General features: G+C 42.8%; 1 protein-coding gene across 4 annotated transcripts in view; it reads right to left on the reverse strand.

Moving 5' to 3' along the window:
- frya (furry homolog a) overlaps positions 1 to 24,606 on the reverse strand; it is a 68,581-nt gene that overhangs the window by 4,907 nt on the left and 39,068 nt on the right. For all 4 annotated transcript variants that reach the window (XM_080772776.1, XM_080772775.1, XM_080772777.1 and 1 more), the window contains exons 35-58: positions 23,891 to 23,987; positions 23,721 to 23,803; positions 21,381 to 21,531; positions 20,648 to 20,751; positions 20,175 to 20,357; positions 18,962 to 19,163; positions 18,376 to 18,497; positions 18,003 to 18,190; positions 17,483 to 17,577; positions 16,545 to 17,137; positions 16,342 to 16,439; positions 16,072 to 16,242; positions 15,823 to 15,963; positions 14,864 to 15,043; positions 13,810 to 13,974; positions 13,449 to 13,523; positions 13,163 to 13,333; positions 10,642 to 10,842; positions 10,243 to 10,386; positions 9,263 to 9,441; positions 8,671 to 8,878; positions 774 to 923; positions 587 to 685; positions 343 to 426 (exon numbers count right to left, since the gene is read on the reverse strand). In XM_080772776.1, the coding sequence (XP_080628902.1) occupies positions 343 to 426; positions 587 to 685; positions 774 to 923; positions 8,671 to 8,878; positions 9,263 to 9,441; positions 10,243 to 10,386; positions 10,642 to 10,842; positions 13,163 to 13,333; positions 13,449 to 13,523; positions 13,810 to 13,974; positions 14,864 to 15,043; positions 15,823 to 15,963; positions 16,072 to 16,242; positions 16,342 to 16,439; positions 16,545 to 17,137; positions 17,483 to 17,577; positions 18,003 to 18,190; positions 18,376 to 18,497; positions 18,962 to 19,163; positions 20,175 to 20,357; positions 20,648 to 20,751; positions 21,381 to 21,531; positions 23,721 to 23,803; positions 23,891 to 23,987 (3,884 nt within the window). The remainder of the gene's footprint in view (positions 1 to 342; positions 427 to 586; positions 686 to 773; positions 924 to 8,670; positions 8,879 to 9,262; positions 9,442 to 10,242; positions 10,387 to 10,641; positions 10,843 to 13,162; positions 13,334 to 13,448; positions 13,524 to 13,809; positions 13,975 to 14,863; positions 15,044 to 15,822; positions 15,964 to 16,071; positions 16,243 to 16,341; positions 16,440 to 16,544; positions 17,138 to 17,482; positions 17,578 to 18,002; positions 18,191 to 18,375; positions 18,498 to 18,961; positions 19,164 to 20,174; positions 20,358 to 20,647; positions 20,752 to 21,380; positions 21,532 to 23,720; positions 23,804 to 23,890; positions 23,988 to 24,606) is intronic.

Consider the following 24,606-nt stretch of genomic DNA (forward strand, 5'->3'; position numbering starts at 1 on the left):
CTCGCTGGAATGAGAGAATCAATGGGAGGTGTTGCAACCAATGGTTGCCCAGAAACTTGAGTTTCAAATATTGAAAGAAAGTATCACTCACAGAACTACAGTACCAGAGTTTTCGAAAGGCAGAAAGTACAGTATGAAAGGTCAGTTGAAATGGAATATTGAGTATGCAACTGTTTTCTAAGAATCACATAGCTTTATACAGCTTTGTGTATGTTAGCAGAGTCATTAATTGTGTCTGTCAGTTAAGCCATACATTTTAAGGCTGCATTTTAAATAAATATTCCCTTGATATAACAAGAATTAAATATTATAATGAGTGTTATAGCATAGACAAAGCTTTACCTGGTCCTCATGCTCTGCTGGTTGGCATGTTATCACCGTACCCTCTGTGCTTCTGGGAAAGGTTGCCTTGCAGTTGTTCAACCACTATGTAAGAGAGGTGGCATCACGTTCATTACAAAAGCAAATGCAGCGGACAATCCTGAGTTTGGACCCGTAAAGGGTACTATTATTATAGTCACATAGTTCAAGCAAATTGTATAATGGTGACATTTTGACTCAATAGCAAAGTATTGTTATTCCTTACAGAGATAGCGGCCTCCTTTCTGTTGTTGTAAGTATCAAGGTACTCCTGAAGTTCCAATACGCTGAATTTCATTTTTTCCAGAAGCCCATAGGACATGATCTGTGAAAAGCAAGAGGTTTTCCTTTTATAATTGCTACTCACAACTGTACTTTCACTGACACAGTAGAGGGGGCCAGAAATTACTTACAGTGTCTGCGTCAATGAAGAGAGTGGGACACTCTGAGCATGATGTCAACATCTGAGATGACCTCAAAAACTTTGATCCTATTCCTCTGAGTCCATCTCCAAGGTAACTCACAGCATCACAGGTCAATGTGCAAAATTTGTTCTGAATACTCTGCAAAGCAAAATTACATTCTATGTTTGTCTTGGTTAATCACAAACCATCCCAGATAGTTTTCAGGAATTCATCATAACACACTCATCATAACACACTCATCTTAGCCCCATCTGATCCCTATTCATACACATGCAAAACACTTGGGGATGTACTCTTTGCTCCTTATATCAACTCTTACCTGTGAAACAGATTTAGATCACACATCAGTTTACATTCAGTGTCACTCAGTCTGTACTGCGCTGATCTGATCTGAATACTACTTCCTGTTTAACGTGTGCCAGAGACCACATGTAACAAAGCCTCAAAGCGCCCTCTGCTGTCCTCTTACTGTTACTGTTGTTTAGCACAAAACAGTGGGATTGAATGTCTGTGGTAGTGTTTCAGAGTTAATGTAATTCCTAGGGGCCACACTCTCCCCCGCAAAATTAAATGTCTCTGACATTTCCCGGAATGTTCAATTCAACATAAACCCTCAACCGTCCATGGTCGCCATAGGCCTACAGGTTTCCATTCACTACTCTGAGTGTCTCTAATATCACAATGTCTGGTGATTAAAGAAGGCTGACCCAATGTGTCATAACTCAATACCACTGGCCTATGCCTCTGCCTTTGCGGGTGTTGTCTTACCGGTAGTGACTGATCTGCTTCTAACTCACCACCCACAGGACTGTCCAGGCCTGGTTCAGGTCTCTGAGACTGTAGTGGCAAATCCTCTTCACTTTGTAGTGGCTCATCCTCTTCAAAGTGTAGGTGCTGGGGACTCTGGTGTGGCTGGAACGGCTCCGTCTGAGGATTCAGCAACTGTTGACTATGCTGGTTTCTGCTGCTGGATCTAAGACGCCACTTGTAGGTCGCACTGTAGTCCTCGTCTGAGTCATCCTCACAGTCACCGTCGGGCTCTGGATGCTGTAGTTCTCTGTGTTGTGGTCTCCTCTTCTTCTTTGTGGTGCTCTGTGGGTCTCGCCGTGACTGAGAAGTCTGGCTTGGTGTCCGCTCTAGAGGTAGGTGGTCGCATGGCAGCAAGAGGTTTCTGTGGACCACTCTGTCCCTCCCTATGCCATTTTCTGGGATGACATGGTAAACTGGGCTGCTGTTGTCACCTTTTCTTTCTTTAACTCTATATACCTGGCTTTCCCAATACGACCGAAGTTTCCCAGGCCCGCCTCTTGGGGTCAGGTTGCGGATGAGGACTCGATCCCCCGGCTCAAGGTCTCTCCCTTGTACCTTTTTGTCGTAGTAAGCTTTTCCTCGAGCTGCCCCCTTGTCTGCTGTACTGGCAGCTATCTGGTATGCTTCTTGCATTCTCTTCTGCCATCGACTCACATAGTTCTCATAAGTGTCATGAGTCTCATCAATTTTGAGATTGAACAGAAGATCGATTGGCAGGCGAGGAGATCTTCCAAAAAGGAGGTAGTAGGGTGTATAGCCTGTTGCCTCATTCTTTGTACAATTGTACGCATGAACAACTTTATTCAATGACTCTTTCCAATCTTCTTTCTCTTTTTCCTCTAGGGTCCGCAACATTGACAGCAGGGTACGGTTGAATCGCTCAACCTGCCCGTTTCCCTGTGGGTGGTATGGTGTTGTATGGGAGCCCTGGACACCTGAGAGGTCCTTCAGCCTGGCCATCAGGTTGTTCTCAAACTCTTTTCCGAGGTCATGGTGTAAACGATTGGCAAATCCAAACTTGAGTGCAAAGTCATTGAAGAGTTTCTCTGCCACCGTTTTCGCTGTCTTGTTTCTTGTGGCGTAGGCTTGTGCAAACTTCGTAAAATGGTCCATGACCACCAATATGTACTCATAACCATGCTTGCATTTGTCCAAATGAAGGAAGTCTATTGAGACTAGTTCAAATGGATAAGTGGTATGGATAGGTGTCAAAGGTGCACGGGTCTGCTTACTCGGTCTCTTCTTCTTAAGACAATCACACACACTAGTAACAAAATGTTCTACCTCTTTGTGCATTTGTGGCCAGTAGAACCTTTCTCGGATGAGGTCAAGCGTTCTCTCCACCCCTAGGTGGCCCATGTCCTGGTGCAGCTCTTTGAAAACCAGTGGCCAGTAGACTTTGGGAATCACCAGCTGTTCTCGGTGAGAGGTTCTGCGGCGTAGGACACCATCTTCATCTACCTGGATCTTTAGCCATTGTTTCAGTAGTGTGACTACAGCTGGGTGTTCTGTTCTCATCTCCGTTCTGCTTGGCCTCCTATTCTGTGACTTATACCAAAGAAATCTGGATATGGTTTCATCCTCTTCCTGCGCTTTGCGTATTTGTGCTGAAGTGAGAGGATGGCCAGTCTCACAGTCTTTCACAAGGCTCAAGGCGTTGATGTGGACCACCCCAATGCCTTGGCACGGTGTTCTCTGTTCCACCATCACGCTTTCCATGGATGCACTTATTGCCTCTTGACTGGACTCAGCTGTACAGCTTCTCATGTAGCCCTCTATGTCCAACGGCATCCGAGACAACCCGTCAGCATCCGAGTTGTTTTTTCCAGGGCGATAGCGTATGATGAAGTTGTAGTCTGCCAATTCTGCCACCCATCTGTGTCCTGTAGCATTAAGCTTTGCCGTAGTGAGCACATATGTCAAGGGATTGTTGTCCGTGTAAACAACAAATGATGAAGCATGGAACAAGTAATCACGGAAGCGTTCACAGATGGCCCACTTCAACGCTAAAAACTCCAGCTTCCCAGAATGCAGATGGTACCTCTTCTCTGACGGACTCAGGGTGCGGGAGCCATACGCTATCACTCTCATCTTCCCTTGCTGACGCTGATACAGTACAGCACCCAAACCAACCTGGGATGCGTCACAATGTAACACAAAGGGCTGGGTGAAGTCAGGATATCCAAGTATAGGGGGCTTTGTGAGGGCGTCAATCAGCTGGTTCAACACTTCCTGGTGAGAGCTGGTCCACGGTATGGGTGTGCGTGATGATAAGTGACCTTTCTTTTTCTTTACTGTTTTCTTGTGTCTTCCTGCTGGTGGGTCAGATGTGTGCTCTTCAAGGTTTGGGACAGTTAGTAGGCTGTACAGTGGAAGGGCCACACGGGAGAAATTGGGGATATAAGGCCTATAATAAGATAGGAACCCTAGCACCTGGCGCAGATCACCGACGGTGGCAATTGTTCTTCCCTTCAGATTCATCACAGGCGCCATCTCTGCGGGGTCCATGGTGTAACCTTCTCCAGTCACCATCCTGCCAAGAAATCGCACACTGGACTTAAACAGCTCACACTTCTTCGGAGTTAACTTAACACCATGCTCCTTGTAGCGCTGGAGGACTAAACGGACATGCTCCAGGTGTTCTTCAAAGCTGCTGCTATGTACTAGGTTGTCATCTAGGTATGGTAAAGAGACGGTGTCTCTCAGGCCAGCCAGACAATGTTCCATGCTCCTCTGGAATTCAGCAGGGGCGGAGCTCAGGCCAAATGGTATGCGGACCCATTCATAGAGCCCCCAGGGCGTGATGAAGGCTGTCAGTGGACGACTCACTTCATCCAGGGAGCCCTGGTGGTAAGCCTTTCCCTGGTCTAACACAGAAAACCAAGAGCTTCCCCCGAGTGCATCCAGCATATCCTGGATTCTTGGTATGGGATGCCGGTCTGCCACTGACTTGCGGTTCAGTTCTCTGTAGTCGCAACAGAGGCGCAGACTGCCATCTTTCTTCCGGACGCAGACCACCGGCGATGAGTATGGTGACCGTGATGGTGTAACCCACCCCTTGTTCAACAGGTCCTGCAGATATTCTTTTACTTCCTTGTGGAGCGGCTTTGGGACAGACATGTAGGTTTTTTGTACTGGACTAGTGTCATTGAGGGTGATGTGCATCTGAAGAGAAGGTATGTAGCCTACATCATCGCTGTCGAATGCAAAGGCCTGACACTCCTCTCTCAACATTGTCTTTGCTGCTCTTTGCTGACCTTCTGAAAGGTGGTTGAGTCCCACCGGGGGGTCCCATGTCACGGGCCTCTCCTCTTGACTGTTATCGGACTGTGGTGCAGGGTGTGACATGTCTTCTTCCCTGTTGTACTTGGACTCTGTCCTATCTGTCTGGTCAGGTAACGGCTGCTGATCTTTAGTCTGAATGGCTGCTGAATACACAGTTTTGACAGATTCTAGGTGTCCAACAACTTGGTGACGGTCCAGACAAATTATGTGGTTTGTGGTGTTGGTCATGGGTATCGGTACATATGGTATTTTCCTTTCTGGTACCTGCACCAGCACTTCGTTGAGGACCACGCCCTCTGTTGTGGGATTAAGTATGTCAGGTGAAAAATACATGTCTTGGCCTCTAGCTTGTGAACTCACATGTGCTCGGATGTAGACAGTAGTAACTTCATTGGCTGGCAAGAACACAACTTTTCCACCTGTGCGCACAACACCAGTCTCTGGATCTGGAACACTGTCTTGCATGAGCTTCACCACATTGTGAGCGGTTTTCACGGAAATGGCAAATGCTTTACTCACTTTGTGTGTCAGCTGCTTTCTTCCATCTTTAGTCTTCCCCTCATTTCTGTTGATGATGGCTTCGATGACATTATAGCCTATAATGGGGTCACTGGCAACTGCAGGATCGCTTGACACAAGTATTGGCACTTGTAGGTTGCTTGTCATGTGAGTGTTGCTGTCCAACCGGAAGCTGACCTCAATCCAGCCAGTATAGGGGATGGGCGTGTCATTGGCAGCGAGGACTGTCAGGGTCTCCTCCTCCAAGAGCTCTGAAATCGGGCGGGTTACTGTGTGGGGTAGGTGTATCTGTCGCCAGGGCTCATTTACTATGCTGGACTGTGCCCCTGTGTCCCACAATACGTTAACTGGATGGTTATCCATGAAGCAGTTCACCATACATCTCTTTCCTACAAGACCCACTAATCGTGACCGATGCTTGGGGGGTAGATATTGAACTGCATTTACATCTGAATAGCCCCCTGCTGCTGCTCTGGGTACTGTCATAGTCACAGTTGTCGGGCTGGCTGGAAACTGCTTGCTTTGAGACATTTCATTCTGGCCTACCGGTAGTCCCGCCTCAGTAGTCCTTGGTCGTTTCCCGACGATGCTCTCTGTACTCTGCAGCCACGGGATAGGTGGCCCACTTGCCCACATTTGAAGCAGTGTGAACAATCTTCACCCACCCCCTCTTCTCTACACTTTTGGCAGCCTTTCTCTCGCTGCCTCGGTCCAGGAGGGCGGCGGCTTGTCTCCATTACTGTGAGAAACATCTGCTTCATTTCTGCGCGAAGTTCTTCCATGATCTGCTGTGCATTAATGCTGTCAGTTTTAGTCTCTTTTCCTTTCACTGTTTTGACCGCCACTGCTATACTGGACTCCTTTGGTGTAGGGGGGTTTTGGGCTGGTGTGGAGTTCGTCTGGATTTCGGACTGTACTTCCTGCACTTTAGGATTCTTAAAAGCATTGACCCGTTTCCGTTTCTCCTGCCTCTCATTTTCAACCTTGGCTGCTTCATTTACTCTCTGAATTAGTTCTTCATCCGTGGTGCTCACATCTCTGAGTTGGGGAAGAATATGGAATTTCACAGAGTCATTCAACAGCCCAGTTTCAATTGAGCGGAGGAACTTGCGCTGAACGGTGATTCTGCTGTACTGCTCATCATTTTCCTCATTTTCTGTTTTCCACAACAGCTTCTCTTTCAGCTCAATTGCCCGGAATACAAAGTTCAGGGGGGTCTCTCTAGGATCCTGGGAGATGTTTATAAGCTGGTGGTAGAGGTCAGTGGAGCTGTCAACCTTGTAGTGACCCTTCAGGATGGTGAGTAGTGATGTGAGGGTCAGCCCACGCTTTATCTCCAACATGTCTCTCAAGGGAAGCCCTGGACTGACAGCCCTGATCACGGCTTCCACAATCTCAGTCTCTGTGTGTCCTTTTTCGGTCCCCATCTCAATCTGACGGACTAAGCTGAGATAGGATAATTTCTCCTTCTGCCCACTTTCTCCAATTTGCCCACATATTTTAAACTCCCTCCTCAATGTTACTTCAGGCAGCGTATATGTTGGCTCTGGTCGGCTCCTAAGTGGGGAGGCTGTGATCTTCTGGAAAGGTTTGTTTAGCAATAAGTCTTTATCCTCTAACCCTTTCATTGGAGCGGGCTCCTCTGAGCTTTGCCCTTTTTCTGGATTAAGGCCTTCTTTTTTTTCCTCAATTTGATTTAGTACTATAGTCAAATACTGACAAACCTCTGCATCCTCTTCATCTTTCTCAATCTGGTCCATCACGCTCTCTGCCTTCTTGATGAGTGCCCGTCTGGTCCTGCTGTGGTGGTCTCCACTGTCCAGGCCATCACACTTCATGTACCTGCAGACATCCAGGAGAAACTCCTCCTTCAGCTGCCATAGGGCTGCACTCACTTGATCACGCAGGAGCTGGCTGTTATCCATCTTACAGAAGGTTGATGAAGGCTCGGTTATTTATTGAGACCTCTGGTGTCTCGTCTTGGGCTGGTTCGCCAAATATGTTACACATATGTAATGAAGAAGGATCCTCACTCAGGTGCAACACATTTATTTTAGTTTTCAGGAATTCATCATAACACACTCATCATAACACACTCATCTTAGCCCCATCTGATCCCTATTCATACACATGCAAAACACTTGGGGATGTACTCTTTGCTCCTTATATCAACTCTTACCTGTGAAACAGATTTAGATCACACATCAGTTTACATTCAGTGTCACTCAGTCTGTACTGCGCTGATCTGATCTGAATACTACTTCCTGTTTAACGTGTGCCAGAGACCACATGTAACAAAGCCTCAAAGCGCCCTCTGCTGTCCTCTTACTGTTACTGTTGTTTAGCACAAAACAGTGGGATTGAATGTCTGTGGTAGTGTTTCAGAGTTAATGTAATTCCTAGGGGCCACATAGGCTAGCTATGTTCTATTAGCCTGGGATCCAGACTAATTCACTACGTTTAGTGGATTTCTTTCTCACTGTGAGAAGCAAAAAGCGCTAGCAAAAGTAATACAAACGGCGCGAATCAGTCTTAATAATTATTTCAGGTTTATTGTGAAGCATTCCCCTGTCAGCTTTGGTCAGTGAAGTGAATAATGTAGTTAATGAATGTCTGAGTAAGTACAACTTAACTAAAGAACACCATTTTCCTACTTTTGACCTCTTCTGAAAGGCTAATACCATTAAAAGATTAAGAAAAATAGTATCAACTAATGTTCTTAAAGGTGTAGGGTAAGTAATATTTTGTTGTTAAAATAAGTTTTAAAGCTGATATTCTGATGGTAGTCATTGCTACAGAGTGTTCAGTAACAACCAATTTTATCCAATCATGAAAGAGAACTCATACAGAATACAGAATAAATAAGTGAAATTGGAACTGATGACACAATGAAATGAGCAAACAACATTTTAACTGAAACACTGAAATTGAACCCAATTAATTGGTACTCTCCTGATGAATGAAATTTGCAACCTGAACCCACCCAAAAATGCATTTTCTTTAATGAGCGGAAGAGACAGGGAGAGCCCTGTCACTAAACAAACACCGTATAGCAATGTTAACTATTTAAAATATATATAGCTTGGACCTTTTCAAAAAACCATTTAGTTTTAACCATAAAATATCACTTACCCTTTTTCATGGACAATTACATTTATTTTTACAAGGCCCACTGTCAAATAAATGGCTATAGTATATGCAGGATTAAAAATATATGTCATTTGTACTACACTCTCTGATTTAAATGAGCACTAAGGCTTTTGCTGTGTACCTGGAACAGTGAGGAGAACACATGGAACGTGTAGACTGCACAGGATCCATCTGAGTCTGACACTAGCTGGTTGATGTGACTCCGCCACGCTTCCTCTGCGTCGTCACACACGGCTGGCTGGAAAGCTGCGAGGATGGCAGAGAAGAACGGTGACGGTGGAGGGGTAGAACAGCACTCCATCATGTCATCTCTCTCCTCCTCGGCCAGGCTGAGAGCAACATAGAGAGACATGACATTAGGGAAAACAGCTAATGCATTGACATCCATGGCACTGTGCTTTCCAATTCACTTCATGTAAGTATGGCTGTGCATAGCTGAGCCATGTGGCTCGTCGCCTTTCTTTTTGGGTTTCTGGTAGCGTGTTACACACACACACACACACAATATTGTTCGACTACATCAGCTATTGCGCAACAACGCAGTACAACAATGTATAAAATATGGCTTAAGTATTTAATCAGAATAATCGATTTAATCTAAATTAGAATACATACATACATACCTGTAGTATGTGTGTAATAGCATGTCACTGTGACTGTCTGCAAATTGCAATGAGGCACAGCTCAACTAATACGATTATAACTGCACACACCTGGGTAAACAGCCATCAAAGTCTAGTTCTCCTCTGTCATCACCATGAGACATGTCCAGAGTGAAACTGTCATGGCAATGAAATTCAGGCGGAAGTTCACTAATTGAGAGAGAGGTCATAGAGAGGTCATCCTCATTGCCATTGGTGTCCTCATCCTCTGTTGACACTGAGATGTGAGCCTGTGATGGAGGAACAAGGACAGATATGCTTTGTCAGTGTGCAGGAAAGAAAACAAAACAATGCACAGGCATCATGCAAAATATGTACCTTCTTATGTATTACAGTACATGATTGGGGGTAAAATGTATACACTAACCTTTCCACGGGACACTATGGACACTCCTTGAGGTACTTCGTTTAATTTGGTAAATTATTGAGCAGAAACCGTGTCAATTGAATGCTGAATGAGTTTGTTGCAGAGGACCAGTACCATGGTCTCCGCACACTCATGTTTTGGGACGGGCAATGTGTAAACCTTTCTCAGCCTCCCACATGCCAAGTTATTTTAGTTGTTGCTTTCAGCCTCCTCCAACACATAAGCAATAGGTATACACATTGCCTTAAATAGACAGAGAGTGAGACTATTGCTGTCAAGAAGAACCCCACAGATGCCAATAGAAAACACGTGCCACCATTAAAGTATTGCAGAAACCACCCCAGACCCCTAAGCATTATGCAATGCCCATTTCCAGGTTTTAGTTCCGTTTTCTTATGACATGCAACTAGTAAAAGATCTAGCAAAGACTGGGCCATGCACGTTTCTGAGGTGAAACAGACAAAAGTCAAAGAGCCACAAAATAAGATGTATAACCAAGAGAGACCACAACATGTATCACATGCAACATCTACATAATTTCCAGAAAGGTTACGACAGAATAGTTCTATTTGGCAGCATTAGTAAAGAACTCTAGTATAGAACTGCGATAGGAATAGGAGTGAGTAGGCCCCAATATCTCAGACACTCTGAATCCCTTATTCACCCGGTGCTTCGAGTCCTCTGGCACTTGGACCTCGAAACTAGGATTTGTGGTGTTCAGAGCAGATGGGTCAGCTGAAGATGTATCAAAGGAGGCAGACAGAGAGTCCATGACATTGATATCTGCCGTTGGAGAAATGCTGAGAGTCTGAAAAGATACAAAGTCAAACATGTTGTCATCGACTGAAAGCAAAGAAAGCAACAGAGGGCGAACAATGAAATGTTATTTGTTATGTTATTACATTTACACCACCATACATTAATGTCCTGGAATGATACAAAGACAAAATCAAACTTAAGAGCCTCACTAAAGAAAAATGAATTTCACCATGTTTTAAAATCAATATTAAGTTGTGAAGTATATTAAATACCATTAATGATATTTCCCCAGCTGTGAACTTACGAGCTGTGAGTGTGAGAGGATCTGGCTAGCGATGAGAGAATCCTCCTCAGATGACTCATCAGAGTCTTCGAGGGTGATCTTGTTGAGGCTGGGCATGCTGATGGACAGCTGGCTTTCATCCAGGGGCAACGGGTCACTCTGGTCCAGACTGTCCATGGAGCGTCTCCGCACACCCCAGTTGAAGTTGTCCATAGTCTCTCCCTACAACAAAGCATAGCCTTGAGTGACCATGTGCAAGTAATAATCTCAAACACACATGCGCACATACAACTGCACACACAGTCATGCTGTACATGTCAAGGGAGGGGACAATCCTTGGGTGAGTTATTATTGCCCACTCCAACCAAGCATGGAGGGTTTTGTGGACCTTGACTTTTCATCAGGACACGATTCTGGAGATGTTAGCTAAGTTCCACATTCCACAAAGCTTTAATGCGACAAATACAACAATAGATACTTCCTGTGGTGGTGCTGGTGACCAGCTGAAATTGTGAAGGGGGATTGCATTTTTAAATACTTCCTTTAAGCTAAATCTAAGGAAAACCATACTAGATTTGTGGCCAAAAGTTTAGTTAAAGTACTGCATACAACAGGGTTAACTACCGTACTTTATTTTCCTCAAGTTACATTTAAGGAAAAGCAAAGCATACTATATTTGAGGCCAAAAGTTTAGAAAACAGTTCCGATCATACCATTAAAACTTGGTGTGACAAAAGTCTAAAGATGAATGTAAAGTATAGTATTCTTGCTGATTCTAGCAATTTCCAGATAATCTGACATTTTTAGCTGGCTCTAAGAGAAGAGCTGACATCATGTTCCAGGATCCAAGGATTGTCTTTGTGTTAGAAAGATGGGAAGAGCAATCAGCCTGTCCCAGTTTATGTAGCAGTATACACTGTAAGCATTTTTCAATATACTGAGATAAAGAAAATAGCCTGGTAAGCTATTTTTCCCTTTTGACATCCCTATATATATAAAATAAATATTATACCATGGCCATGTGTGAGTATATTTGTTTTTGTATTAAAAAACAGTGTCATTACCATGTAACCACTGTGAGATTTGTTATAACTGTATATCTTAGTAGTAATGATAACTGATTAACTGATTATAACTGAATGATGAGTAGTAATGTTTTTGGCTTTTCTATCTTTATTGATAGTAACAAGTGAAGATTGACAGGAAAGAGGGAGAGAGAAGGGGAGACACATGCAGCGAAGGTCGTCATGAACGGGACTCAAACACGCGGCGCGCTGTCAGGCCAAAGCCTATTATGTGGCATGCGCCTGCCCTGGACCACTTGGCCAGCGGGCATCCCTACAATATGACATTTAAAGCTATTTACACACATTAAATTAAATACTGTATGTTAAAGATTTGGTAATGGACATTGTAATAACTGATTCTGTTGTGCCACTGGGTGGAGCTCATTGCACATCTGAGATGTTTAATCCACAACTACAGCTGTTTCCAGTTATTCTCTATATAGTATTTCCATATTGATCAATTCGCATTCTTTGGATTGGTGACAGCAATTCTTTTTTTGTTCTTTTCTGAAACATTAAAATACTACATACTACATAATACGGTATATGCCATACTTATGGCATATGTTTTTTAATAGGTTTCCTTTTTAATATATTTGTATATTACAAAATTAAGCCAAATTGAAATACCGGTAGATAATATAAATTTTTAATTGCCTTTAAAGGCAATAAGTAAGCATCCCCCACTCAAGGACGAAATGTGCATTATGTGATAAACTGATAATGTATTGTATGCTTTAAAAATAAAAATCCACCAACATAAATAATAAATGATGCTTACATAAAATGAAATCTTATTTAATTCGTTATTATGCTACCTTGTGGCTGTGGCTGGAATACCATGAATAGCATATTTAAAACATAACATTGAGTGAATATCTCTACCATCTTATGATACATCCAAACATGCACATTATTACTGTATACCGCATGACATGCACAGCATCATACTCCGACATCACAATGACAATCCACTGTGTAATAGTGGTAATCCCACATTCATCTAAGAACACTACAACAGGACTGAACTTACCTGTAGCTCCTAGATGGCAAAGAAAAAAAGCAGAAAAAGAAAGCCCATTACACAAATTACATTTCTGAGGAATGCATTCTTGAACAGGCAAGCTCAATCTGTGATCTGTGAATAATATTACGCTTAAGGTGGCCTTACACTAGCCGATTTTTTTCAATCTGAAATCTGATCGCACCACACACTACAGGATAATCGGAGCGGGGCAGAGCAAATATCAAACATTCTTGATGTTGATCGGGGCCGATCAAAAATGCCCAATTATCGCCACCTTAAGATATGTATTATCCTGTATCCTTGTCGTAATTTTTGTGTTAGAATACTGACCATTTTATTCTCCAAAATACATCTCTGTCCAATGTGAGACAAGAACCAATGAGGAGGACTAATGATTTGTATTTTCAATGCCTTTTGAAACCTACAGGTTTGTGCACGGGGGTCTCACCTCTCCATCTTCCAGCTCCACATCAAGGAAGTCAAAGTCCCTGAAGACTCTGAACTGCTGCTCCGAGGTGGTGTCATCCATGTTGTCCAGGTCACGGGTGCCGTCATCAGAGGAAACCAGGCTAGGCTGGTGCTCCATTAGATCCAGCTCCCCACAACTGGAGAAAATCACCTACAGGGGGAGAAGAAAGTACATTTCAGACTTCAATAACAGAATACCAAAATCACAGAACCTCTTATTATTTCTATTCTTGTTTAGTACTAAGCACGTCACGCATGTGTCTTACAGAGGGATTCTTCGTCAGTCCAACTTCTTGTCCACACAACGATAATACATTCACCAACTTCTCCCTGGTTCTTTTCTGTAGAAGGGAAGAGGAAATTAGACTCATAAAAAAGGAAATGTCACTGTGGGCTAAAATGAGATCATAGCCAAATGTGAAGAATGTGCTCTTACATGAACCTCGTCGCAGTTAAACGCTAAACAGAAGTATAGCTACTTCAACTTTAACATTCTACTGTTTACTATGGGAAATATCTATTGTATTACTTATCTGAAACATGAAAGCTCCATTATAACTCCATGAAAATGTCTTATAAACAGACATTTTGATTTTCAAAACCCTGTACCAGTAAATGGTTGCTCACCTGTGACGACTGAGGCCTCTTCCAGCTGACCGGAACCAGAACGTTGTTGGTGGTGGATCCAGAGGAGGTCGAGGAGGTGCTGCGGGTCACCGCTATGGCGCCGTTCTTCCCATCCGTCCCCGGAGAGCCCTGCAGCTCATCATACCGCCGACCTATCACAGGTGTCTATGAGCAAGGACACACGGACACAGATGGAGAGGAGGAGTCACAGTAAGTCAGACGAGGTTTGAAGAAGCATATAGGGTCATCTCTGTGCAGCAGATCTGTGGCTCAGGCTCCATGGCACTGTAGCTCCTGCCTCTTCCGTGAGGTCACATCATTATATACAGTAGCTCCAGTATGATTGGTAAGTAGCTTATCAATTTAATACAACAGCTAGTTCACTGTATCACTGTGGGCACGGTTTGTAATCCTTTGCTCTTCTAAAGCCTGAACTTTCTAATTATTTCGTTCCAAAACAATAACGCAAAGGAGGAATGATTAAAATAAATATGTTTTACTTTCAGAAGCAAAGCTATTTGTAGTTAACTCTAAAAATACCAAAAACAAACATTGGTTGATGCATCTCAAGCTTCAATGCACTGCTTGTAAGCTCTCCAGCAGTTTTGAGTCTTACTGATTCACATACAAAGGACGGCAGCGAGAACTGACATCATTTCCTGCCATTCATACTACACCACACAAATAGCTCCCTGTTCAGTTCCCACACATACACTACGCCACCCCATATCTTTGCCATCACTCTGCACAACTTGGTTAATTGTGTTTACCTTTAAAGCTTTCAAGCTAATCTCATGGGGTTTTGTCAAAAATGAAATGCTGTACAGCTGTACAGAAGAAGAATTGCTTCCTTGCCCAAAAACAATAAAAATAAAAAAGATGAATTGACCACCCAATCTCATTGTGCACCACACCCTGGAAACTACAGGAGGAAAAACACAACAGGAACACAAAAACTAGTATTGAAAGAGTGTAGGAAGGGATCCAAATGGTTTTGGGTGCATTGCTGTTAAGTTAATTATGTCAAACAAAGGACTCATCTGGTGTCTCTAACCTCAGATATGTCAAAGTGGAAGTCCAATGTTTTCCCAGGCAAGGCCTTAGATGACCTGTCCCAGACACGACTGACATCCTCGTAGCAGACGTCACTTTGTGGCGATGACGGCTGGACCAGACTTGCAGAGCGAGAGACCACCAGCTTCAGAATATTATGGGCTTCCCTCCAATGGACAGTCTATGGTCAATTTATAAATACATTATTAGTATTATTATTAGTAGAAGTAGTAGTAGTAGTAGTAGTAGTATTAGTATTAGTAGTAGAGTAGAGAGTAAAGGCACACCAACAAACACTACAAGTCTGTATAGATCTAGTATACTGCAGTCGTGTATAAAGCAAAATAACTATCAAGGAAACAAATGGCGACATGAAAGTAAGTAGACTTCATTAGCAGCTGGGCAGACTATTTATAGAAACAGTTTGTTTAGAGGGTGTGCCTTCAAATGTACTGCACCGCCACACGCACGCACGCACGCAAACACACCCCACCAAACAGCTAGAGACCTAACAGGAAATACAACAGGCCCCAGTTATACTAATCACATCATTAACATGTCTAAATGTTGGCACAAGTATTCAAAGTTATATGGCACAGTTTATGCCAGTGGTCTGCAACCGTTTTGAAATGAAGTGCCATGTTTTTATTTTGCCATGTCAACATTCATTTTAATGACACCACATAAAACAAATGTCTACGAATATAACCTTTTGCCTAATGATTGGACCTATCTCTGAGACTGACCCCAGTCAGTTTTAATGAATGTGAGGGACTTCATTATTTTAAATTGTTTATTTTAAACCACAAATCCTCTCTCACACTTATGCCAGTGTGCCAGTGATCACCCTCCCTTGTGGCAATGTTGGCACTGGTGCCTAAGGTTGCTTATGGGAGTCTTTTTTTTCAAGGACATTATCTTATGAAGTGTTCATTTCTCACATGCTTTAATCAAACTCACCTGAACAAATTTCTCAATGGTCTTGAGTACTTCCACATTGAAGGGTTTGGCCTGAATCCCACTGAGTTCCATGTGACTCAGGAGGCTGTAGATGATCTGTAACAAGGTCTGCTGCATGCTGGGGAGACCTTTCTCTAGCAGCTGTTGAGGCAGAAGGTAAATAACAACTCATTTGATATGTTCAATCACCCATTGCCAACAATTCACATTACCCCTTTTCAGAATAAAATGTATAACAGCTGTGCAAACCTCTGCCATGTATGTAACCATGCTGATGGTTATGTCAGAGAAGGCTTCGTGAAGATATCGACACACAACGTTGACCCAGGAGAAGCAGCCTCGTGTGTAGGAGTGTGTTTTATACAGGGTCATGACATGAGCGAGGTTGGAGAGTTTGGCATTCTTCTCCTCAAGGCATACCTGGAGGAAATGGAGGAAATAACATTGTAAATAAAAATAAAGTCTGAGAACATGGTTGTAACTTGTAATTATGAAAATGCGTGGGACGTAGAGACTGACCAGAGCTATCCTCTCAGCAACATCTTTACAGAACTGAGTGGGGCAATCGAAGTTCTGTACAAGATGAGGGAGCAGACAGAGAACATTCAAGGGGAAACCTGGGAGGGGAAAATAGACAGACTCGTTTCCTTCACTTTGAAAATATTGATGTTCAAATCCATCAGCAATTTATGTATTGAAAACTGCAGTTATTTTCAACATACCTATGGCTTGTGAAGTGTCTACCACAGGCACTCGTGAGACAGGTGTGAGCTGACTGAAGAGCTGAAGGGTGAGGTCAGTGGTGGAGACAGAGGTGAAGCCCTTTAGCAGCAGCTGTTGGAGCCCGGAGAAGCTGCTCCATTTGAGCTGGCTTTGCAGCTTCTCCAGCTTCTCCCTGTTCTCCTGCTTGTCTAATGACACATGGGCCAGCAGCTTATTCAACAGCTTCAGAGACATCTGATACTCAAACTCAAAGTCCGACTCCATCAAAGACACGGCCACCCAGAAGATGGTGATCAGCAGGTTACTAGGGTGATTGACATTATTTGGGTCCGTGACGTTGTCTTTTGAAGATGACTGGCTGTGGGCTCTTGTCAAAACGCCCTGCTGAACGCAGGCCTGGATACGGTCCATTGTTGCGCTGCGAGGGGGGTCAGAGCACCTGTCGGTCTGGTCAAACTTCTTTGGTACAGAGGAGCTCCTCTGGTGTCGGCTGCGGTCAGCTCTCCTAATGCCGTGGCTAAGGTTGAGCTGCCCTGTGCTCTTCCTGTTAGACATCAACTTCCCATTGGTGAGGAAATCTGGCGACGATGCCCTGGAATGCACACAAACAGCACATGAGGCATACTGCCTCTCTTGGTGACATGGCCAGTTGACCATCCATGCTTTCATTTACATTTACAACCCATTTTTTTAAACAGTGTCAATTATCTGATTCTAATGTAATCCTGGGCGCTACACTTCCTCTGCCAACATGGGGGGGCAGCGGCCCATACAAGCCTCGGGTATGGGCACTGATGACGCAGAGGAGAGAACACGCATCCCCAGCGGGAATCGAACCCAGGACCTTCTAGCTGTGAGGCGACAGCACTACCAACTGTGCCAACATGCCCCCACCCATGCTTTCATGAAGGAGAAACAGTATGGAGGAGGTACAGACCTTGTCAAGATAGCCATCAGATCATTGTTCTTTAGACATTCAGCCAAGTTATCCGCCACAGATTCTAGCGTAAGCAACACCTCCATTACATAGCCCTGAGAGAGAGAGTAAGGTAATTTCCATTAATGATGACATCTGCATGGTGTTTTCATTATTTCTGTGAAATCAGCAATGTTAGTAAATGCAAAAATGACAAAAATAAACTATATAAACTATAAACTACAGCCAGCAATCTAATTATGTTCATTTGTTCAAATTCAGGAGTTTTCAAGGTCCATTTGTTTACAAAGCCTACCTACAGTAATGTAATCTGTTGCTACAATAGATGCCTGGTTGTAGCAATTATAGTGATTTCGGTGCCAAAGCTCAGAGTCAGCATCACCAGTTTATTAGAAATTACATACTGCATAGGGACATAGGGACAATCCCAAGATTGGTTGTCGGTTGAATGCACAGGAATACAGTATAATGCTGTATTGTACTCATATAGTTCCCTGTGTCACAGACACAGAATACCAACCTGCACTTCTTCTCCATGCTCTCCCACGACTTCCACCAGCCTAGAGAGCAGGTCAGACACAGCGTGGGCAGAGAGAGGCTGCCGCAAGGCTCGGAAGACCTGGAAGGAGCGGCCAGCGTAATGCCGCGAGGAGCTGCACAAGGCTGTCTGTAGGGCCGCATCACTGAGCTGCTGCTCCAGGTGGAAATCTGATAATGGATAGACATGTAAGAGTTCATGTGGTTTACATACATATATTTTATTAAATTATTTAACTGTATTATTATCAAACAATACAGTAAATATAAAAAACATATCAGAAGCAGGGATAAATAAAAATGAATGACCGGGAGTCAATCAAAAGAATAATTTGTGCAGTGTTAACACATAATACCTGACTTAGACTCTTTGAACACAGAAACCACATGTCGCAGAAAGTTGGTTAACTGCTCAGTGCTTTTTGAATACTGGTTCTTTGGAGAGATGTCTTCATGGCACCACAGGGGTCCATATGCTCTGAAAAACAACCGCACAGCACCCACTATCAACTGACATGAAGAATTTAATTGATCACAATCAAAGCCTGTCTAGCCTTTGATTCATTGACCATAAGCATGCATTCTTCCAATCGCTAAGCACATATACATGTGACTGCTTAGTTCTTGGGAAAATAGAAAAAGAAGAAGAAGAAAGATAACATTTTAAATAAAAATAACTGTTGCACAGTGATTGGAAATCCGTTACAATATGCATTCCAAACCACTAGGTGGCACTTTAAATCAAGCAAAAACGAGGACAATGTGGTTAAAAGTGTTTTAGCACCAAATACCTGGCCCTAATAAATCATTATAATGTGCATACTGAAGCTAAGACTACTAAGTGCTGAGTCAACAGGAGGGGAGCAGTTTGAGTGATTTTCAGATGAGGTCGGAGGCCAAATGCATAATTCATCTTTGCATCCTTGACATGAACTTCAGTACCTGGTGGTCAAGAATTCTATCAGTTTGTGTGTCTTTTGGTCCAATCCATTGGAGGTGACCAGCTCTTCCACTTCCTGGGTGATCTCGGGCAGGTTGCTGTTGCTCCCTCCTAGGCTGAGGCTGGACGACGTGGAGGATGAACTCAGACCTGAATCTGGCACAGGAGACGCCTGGTACTCCCGCAGGAAGTCGAATACTCCTCCTAGACATAACAGGGGGACAAGGGAGTGTCCTCAAAGATTACAGGGGTTTCATATTTGAGTACACCATCCTTGCTACCATGTTGTGAATACTCCACAGCAGCAATGTCAGAAGCAATACAGAGAGAGAACATAATGAACAGCATGAGCTATGTTTTGGCATCTCTGGAATTTGAATGCAATTAGTCTTGTCTACCCATGGCACTACATGTTTAAGATAAGACTGTAATGTAAGACAGATTAAATTGTGTCTAGCCCTGCTGGGACACATAATATTCCCATTGTTTATTCACATCATCACATCATCATTCTCGCTGGGACAGCTAGAAAGTTGCATGTCGATACGATATTGTAATATTTTAAGTGTTCCCTTTGAAGGTTGGTACTTTCAATAACTAAGCGACCTGCCTTACCAACTTGCAGGGATTTGTTTGTGCAACAACTAATGTGAGGAAATATGTAATATGTGAAGAAATTACAATATTATCACTGTAGTAATATCATTAAAGTTACAATTTCTGGCACACATTCAAATAAATGTAATATGGCTAGACAGTTCCAAAAACGACAACAACAAACCTAGTCTATCCCAGCATCCCAGCTTATGGTCCCATTTAACACAAAAGGATATAAATAGCCTCAAATGAGTGCAGTGGAATGCATTAATCAAGACCTTTGATGTGCCCTGCACATACTATATAATGTTGTTTTTGGCGTGACGTCCAAATCTTTTCTCCACAGATAAGGGACTTACCTCTTCTGTAGAAGGAATGGAAGTCATTCCCTCCTGCTACTACTAGTTTAGATTAGCAACAGAGAGGAGCAACGTGCTGAATGTCAAGCTGCCATGTGAACCCAGCCCTGGATGCAGTATCCACTTCAACATTTCAGGCACTCAATTATTTACAGTGTACACAGCCCCGCATGAGAGGTGAACATAAACAAGCTTTTAAGTGAGAAATAAACTTACCCAAAGGCAACAATAAAACACAGTCTCAGGATTTGTTTTGTACCTGCAGTAGTATCTGGTTGAAAGCTTGGCTTGATGGTCTGTGTCTTGCTGCAGCTTATGTCGCGCGTCTGCAGCAGAACGGAGGCGATGACCTGAAAGTTGTTGTTACACGATAACGTGATGAGCAGATGGAGGAGAAGACGTTTACTGTGCTCAAACACCTCTGGGCGGTAGTGATCCATGCCTGCAGAAGAGAAACACAAACTTAATCTGTCTTTTAAAAATATAAATATTTCCTATACTATTGTTTATAAAGCACATTTATATCAGTTTGGAAGAGAGATACTGTAAGAGAGTTTATTTGTCAGTCACGCATGCAGGTAAAGAAATATATAAAACTAGGTTTTGTTATTCAATTTGGCACATTCTGCCAGCATGTTGTTGAGAATAGACACATACTTAACTACAGGTATGTGCTATGTTGCCTTATAGCCAGTTAGAAGGTCAAGAGATTTGACGTGCATCTGGACTCACCCAAAAACATGGCATGTAGCAGTAAAGGTAGATGCAGAGCCCAGTCCTCCCTTACACTGTGGTCCACTACCAACTCTGTCATGAAGATGACTGCAACGTTACATCTGACAAAAACAGAACCAATTACTTACTGCATGGAAAGCATCTTATCTTAAAGGTAATGTGGTGAAACAAACATAGTTGAAAAGCTTGTTGGATATTCACAATTATAACTTGCTGCATTGTTAATTTTGTAAAATCTTATTTGCTGCTGTCAATCTGCAATATATAAGTGGTAATTAATGACGGCCTGAGCTGTTGCTATACAGTATATATTTTATACAAAGTATTATATTATTTATTGTTTACTATTATTTTATGATTTCTTCCTCTGCCTAGTGGGAATGTGCATGCAAAGTTTCACGCCAATTAAATGCCGCGTTCATGATTTGAGGCATTTTATTGAAAACGGGCCCCTCCTGTAAACTTTGGAAGGCAATCTTAGCCAATCACGATGGAATATAAAGAATCGGACAGATCCGTCTTGATCACATGACTATAGAGATAATGTGTACCGATTTGCGTGATGTTTGGACAAAATCTACTAGGAGTAATATACCGGTAGTCAAAAAATTATTTTGCTAAAATCGGTGTGAAATATTTTAGCAACTGGTTCTGCTCTGGCCGCCAGTTTCATGCCGATCGGTCCAGCTGTGCTGGAGATGAGCTGTTAACTAGAGTTCAACAGACTAACCTATGAAGTGGCCCCTTTGGGGTGATGGTCTCTGGCAAGAAGTCTACCAGTGGAGCCCAACATCCTCCATTCAAGGGCATGGGCAAAGGATGAGCCTGTTTGGTCTCCACAACAGTGATCAGCCAGCCAGCATACGGTGGCAGAGGTTCACCTAAAGCCCAGAGACATTATACTGTTGATAACTTCCACATCAATTCAATACAAACGTTTCAGTGACATACAGTAGCTAAGAACCATCCCATGTCCATACATTGTTTACAATTCAAAGACCTCATCTTCGCTTTGAAGTTGTGTCACACATTAGGAATACCCTAAAGCAGTGTTTTTAAAACGTTGTGCCCAACGCACAAAGTCAAAATCTGAAGGCACACTCGTATGTATAGCAAAAATAGGAGATCTACAAGCATTGCAATGCAACACTTTGAGGTTGTAGATTGGCCAATTGCTATTTTCGAACATTTGTAAAAACAACAAATATTTTGAAAAACTGAAATTTACATAGAAATTGAAAAATTGTATTGTTGCCTATAAAGACACAAAAGTGTTAGTGTAGTAAAGGCAAAGACAAATCATGACAATGAACACAATGTTTTGGGCCGATCAAATAATTTATAAGACGAAAAACAAAACAAATAGTGTTGTCTCCTGACTTTCTTTTCTTCTTTCTAATGATTTGATCGGCCCAAAACATTGTCATGATTTGTCACGATCCGAGTTGGCTTTGTCCGCGGCGTAACCGTCTTTAAATAAATTATATTAGAAGTGCCGATGGGAGAATGTATGGGGCTTTCATTTCCTGGGCCACTCGTTTTTCTGAAAGGGGGAGGGACTGCGGCGCTCTATAGAGCATGCACCTCCACTCTGTGCTGGACAAATGGCAGTACAAGAGGAAGAAATAGAGTCCGCAACACCGGTAGGAAAAACTCAGCTCCACTGATTTATTGATTCAACGTTTCGATCACCGGGATCTTCTTCAGGAATGATGATCGAAACGTTGAATCAATAAACCAGTGGAGCTGAGTTTTTCATACCAGTATAGTATATACACCTCCGTATTGGGGGGAAAGTACTGCTATAGTAAATAAAACAATATACTGTAGTTGCATTCTGTATATTGCAATCATAATGTGTGGTTACAAAATACCAAGGCACACTTAGACTTTCAGTTCGTCGCTCACCTTGGACTGCGGTACTGATTCAAACCCAATTGAGTGAAACAGACCTGCTTTCAGGCCACTGGCAGCAGCTGAGAGCCTTCGCCTTTGCCTGCTTCAGTTTCAGAGTGGCACTGTTTCAGTTTCAGAGTGGCACTGTTCTCACAGTGCCAGTTCTCACAGAATGCTCAGAGAGCTCCGGGGGCCCCTCCAGGGGCCCCTCGGTGCAGCTCATGCATTATCAATGGCACCACCCTTACCCTCATGTCATGGTCCATGTGATTCAGACTGACGCGTTATCCCACATTAGTGAGGCCATAACAGACACATTTAGAGTGATTCTTTTATTGAGACAGAGGTTCCAAAACCTCTCCATGACCCCCAAATAGCCATATCCTCTGGTTGCATAGCCATAGCCTCTTGAGCTCAGCAATTCTTTGTAATTATTGAACTTTATTTTTTTAAATGCAGACATGACTAAATGAAGCACACCATGTTTAAAGTGAACTAAAGGTGAATTTGAAATAAAATTCGTAATATATATAATTTTGTATGTTAAAATTATTCTATATTTATTTAGTTTTCTTCTCCTGTCTAATTTTGCCCACACAGTTTAAAAGAAACAAGCCGTGATGCAGTAGCCACGATGTAAAAAAGTAGCATATCAATTTTAAGGGTACACACTAGTGATGGGAGATTAATCGGCAAACACATCGGTATCGGCCGATTTTAGTTGTTTTTAGATTAATCGGCATCAGTTCGATTGATCAATCAGACCGATTAATTAATCGGTCCGATTAATAACAGCTTGAACAGATCTACAAGATCAATATAAATATAAAGGTATTTAAGTTAAATCTGACTTTCCTAAGCCTGCAGTGCAGACACCCTGTTACATGTATTTTTCAGAATGGACAAAACTATTAAACTTTTTCGATACAGAATGAGATCATATCGACATTGGCAATATCGGTTATCGGCCATAACAGCAATGAATTATATCGGATATCGATATCGGCCAAAATGTCTCATCAGCACATCCCTACACAGTACACACCAATATTTAGATGTGTAGTCTTCAGCAAGGTTTTTGAGGAATATACAAGTCAAATATTATATCAAAAATAACTTTTTATAAGTTATGACTTTTTATAAGTTAACAAGTATGAATTTAAGAGATACTCACTCTTCTCCTCATCATAGGATCCTCCAGAGCTGTTGCTGTAGCGAGACTCCAGGCGGTTGTGGGCTCGCATTATGTGGCTGAGCCTGAGGTTAAAATTACAAGAGATCATCATAATGCTGCCTCTTAGGAAATGGAATGAGATTTGTCAATGTCGAGGCCTCATAGCCTACCTCTCCTCATTGTCCTTTATAGCTTTGCTGTCATCCGTATCAGGAAAACTCTCCTGCCCGTGCCCAGCAACAACAGTATTGCTGCTGGATGTGGTACCTACAAAGAGCAAGGAAAAATGTACTGGTTTGAAACAGGGTCTCCCGAATGGGAAACCAAACATTGACTGCTCAGGCAAAGACCAACTTGGCCGAAGGAAATAATGTATGGCTTCTTCTACACAGTAAAAAAGAGTGCTCATTACTTACTTACAGTGTTCATTACTTACAATGCGCACCCCTGCGCCCTCATTTGCACTGTATCACTCATACTGTAACTTAAAACTGTCCCTCTGTAACTTTCCTCTTATACCCCAGATTTTAACTCGGCTTCCTGCGCAACACAGTGCTGACATTTTTACTAGAGCCTGCCTGCTTCCTCAGAAGATAAATTAAATCAGAAAAATGTGTGTCAGATCCTGTGTCTAGGTGAGACATGACCGTTAATAAAAATGTCTCAATAGAAGAGCAGGGAGACAAAATACAAGCACCCCAATTGTATACGTTATATTGTATTAACATACTCTACCATACAGATTGGACACAATCACATTTATTAATTTAAGAAAAAGTTACAATAGTGCCGCATTTTTTTTTCATTATTCTTTTGACGTGTCAAACTCGGGGGTTTTCATGATTCTGAATCCATTCCAAGCATTAGTTTTGCACAAAAAACACTC

The sequence above is a fragment of the Protomyctophum bolini genome (genome assembly GCF_963924005.1).
Source record: "Protomyctophum bolini genome assembly, chromosome: 9".
NCBI lineage: Eukaryota > Metazoa > Chordata > Actinopteri > Myctophiformes > Myctophidae > Protomyctophum > Protomyctophum bolini.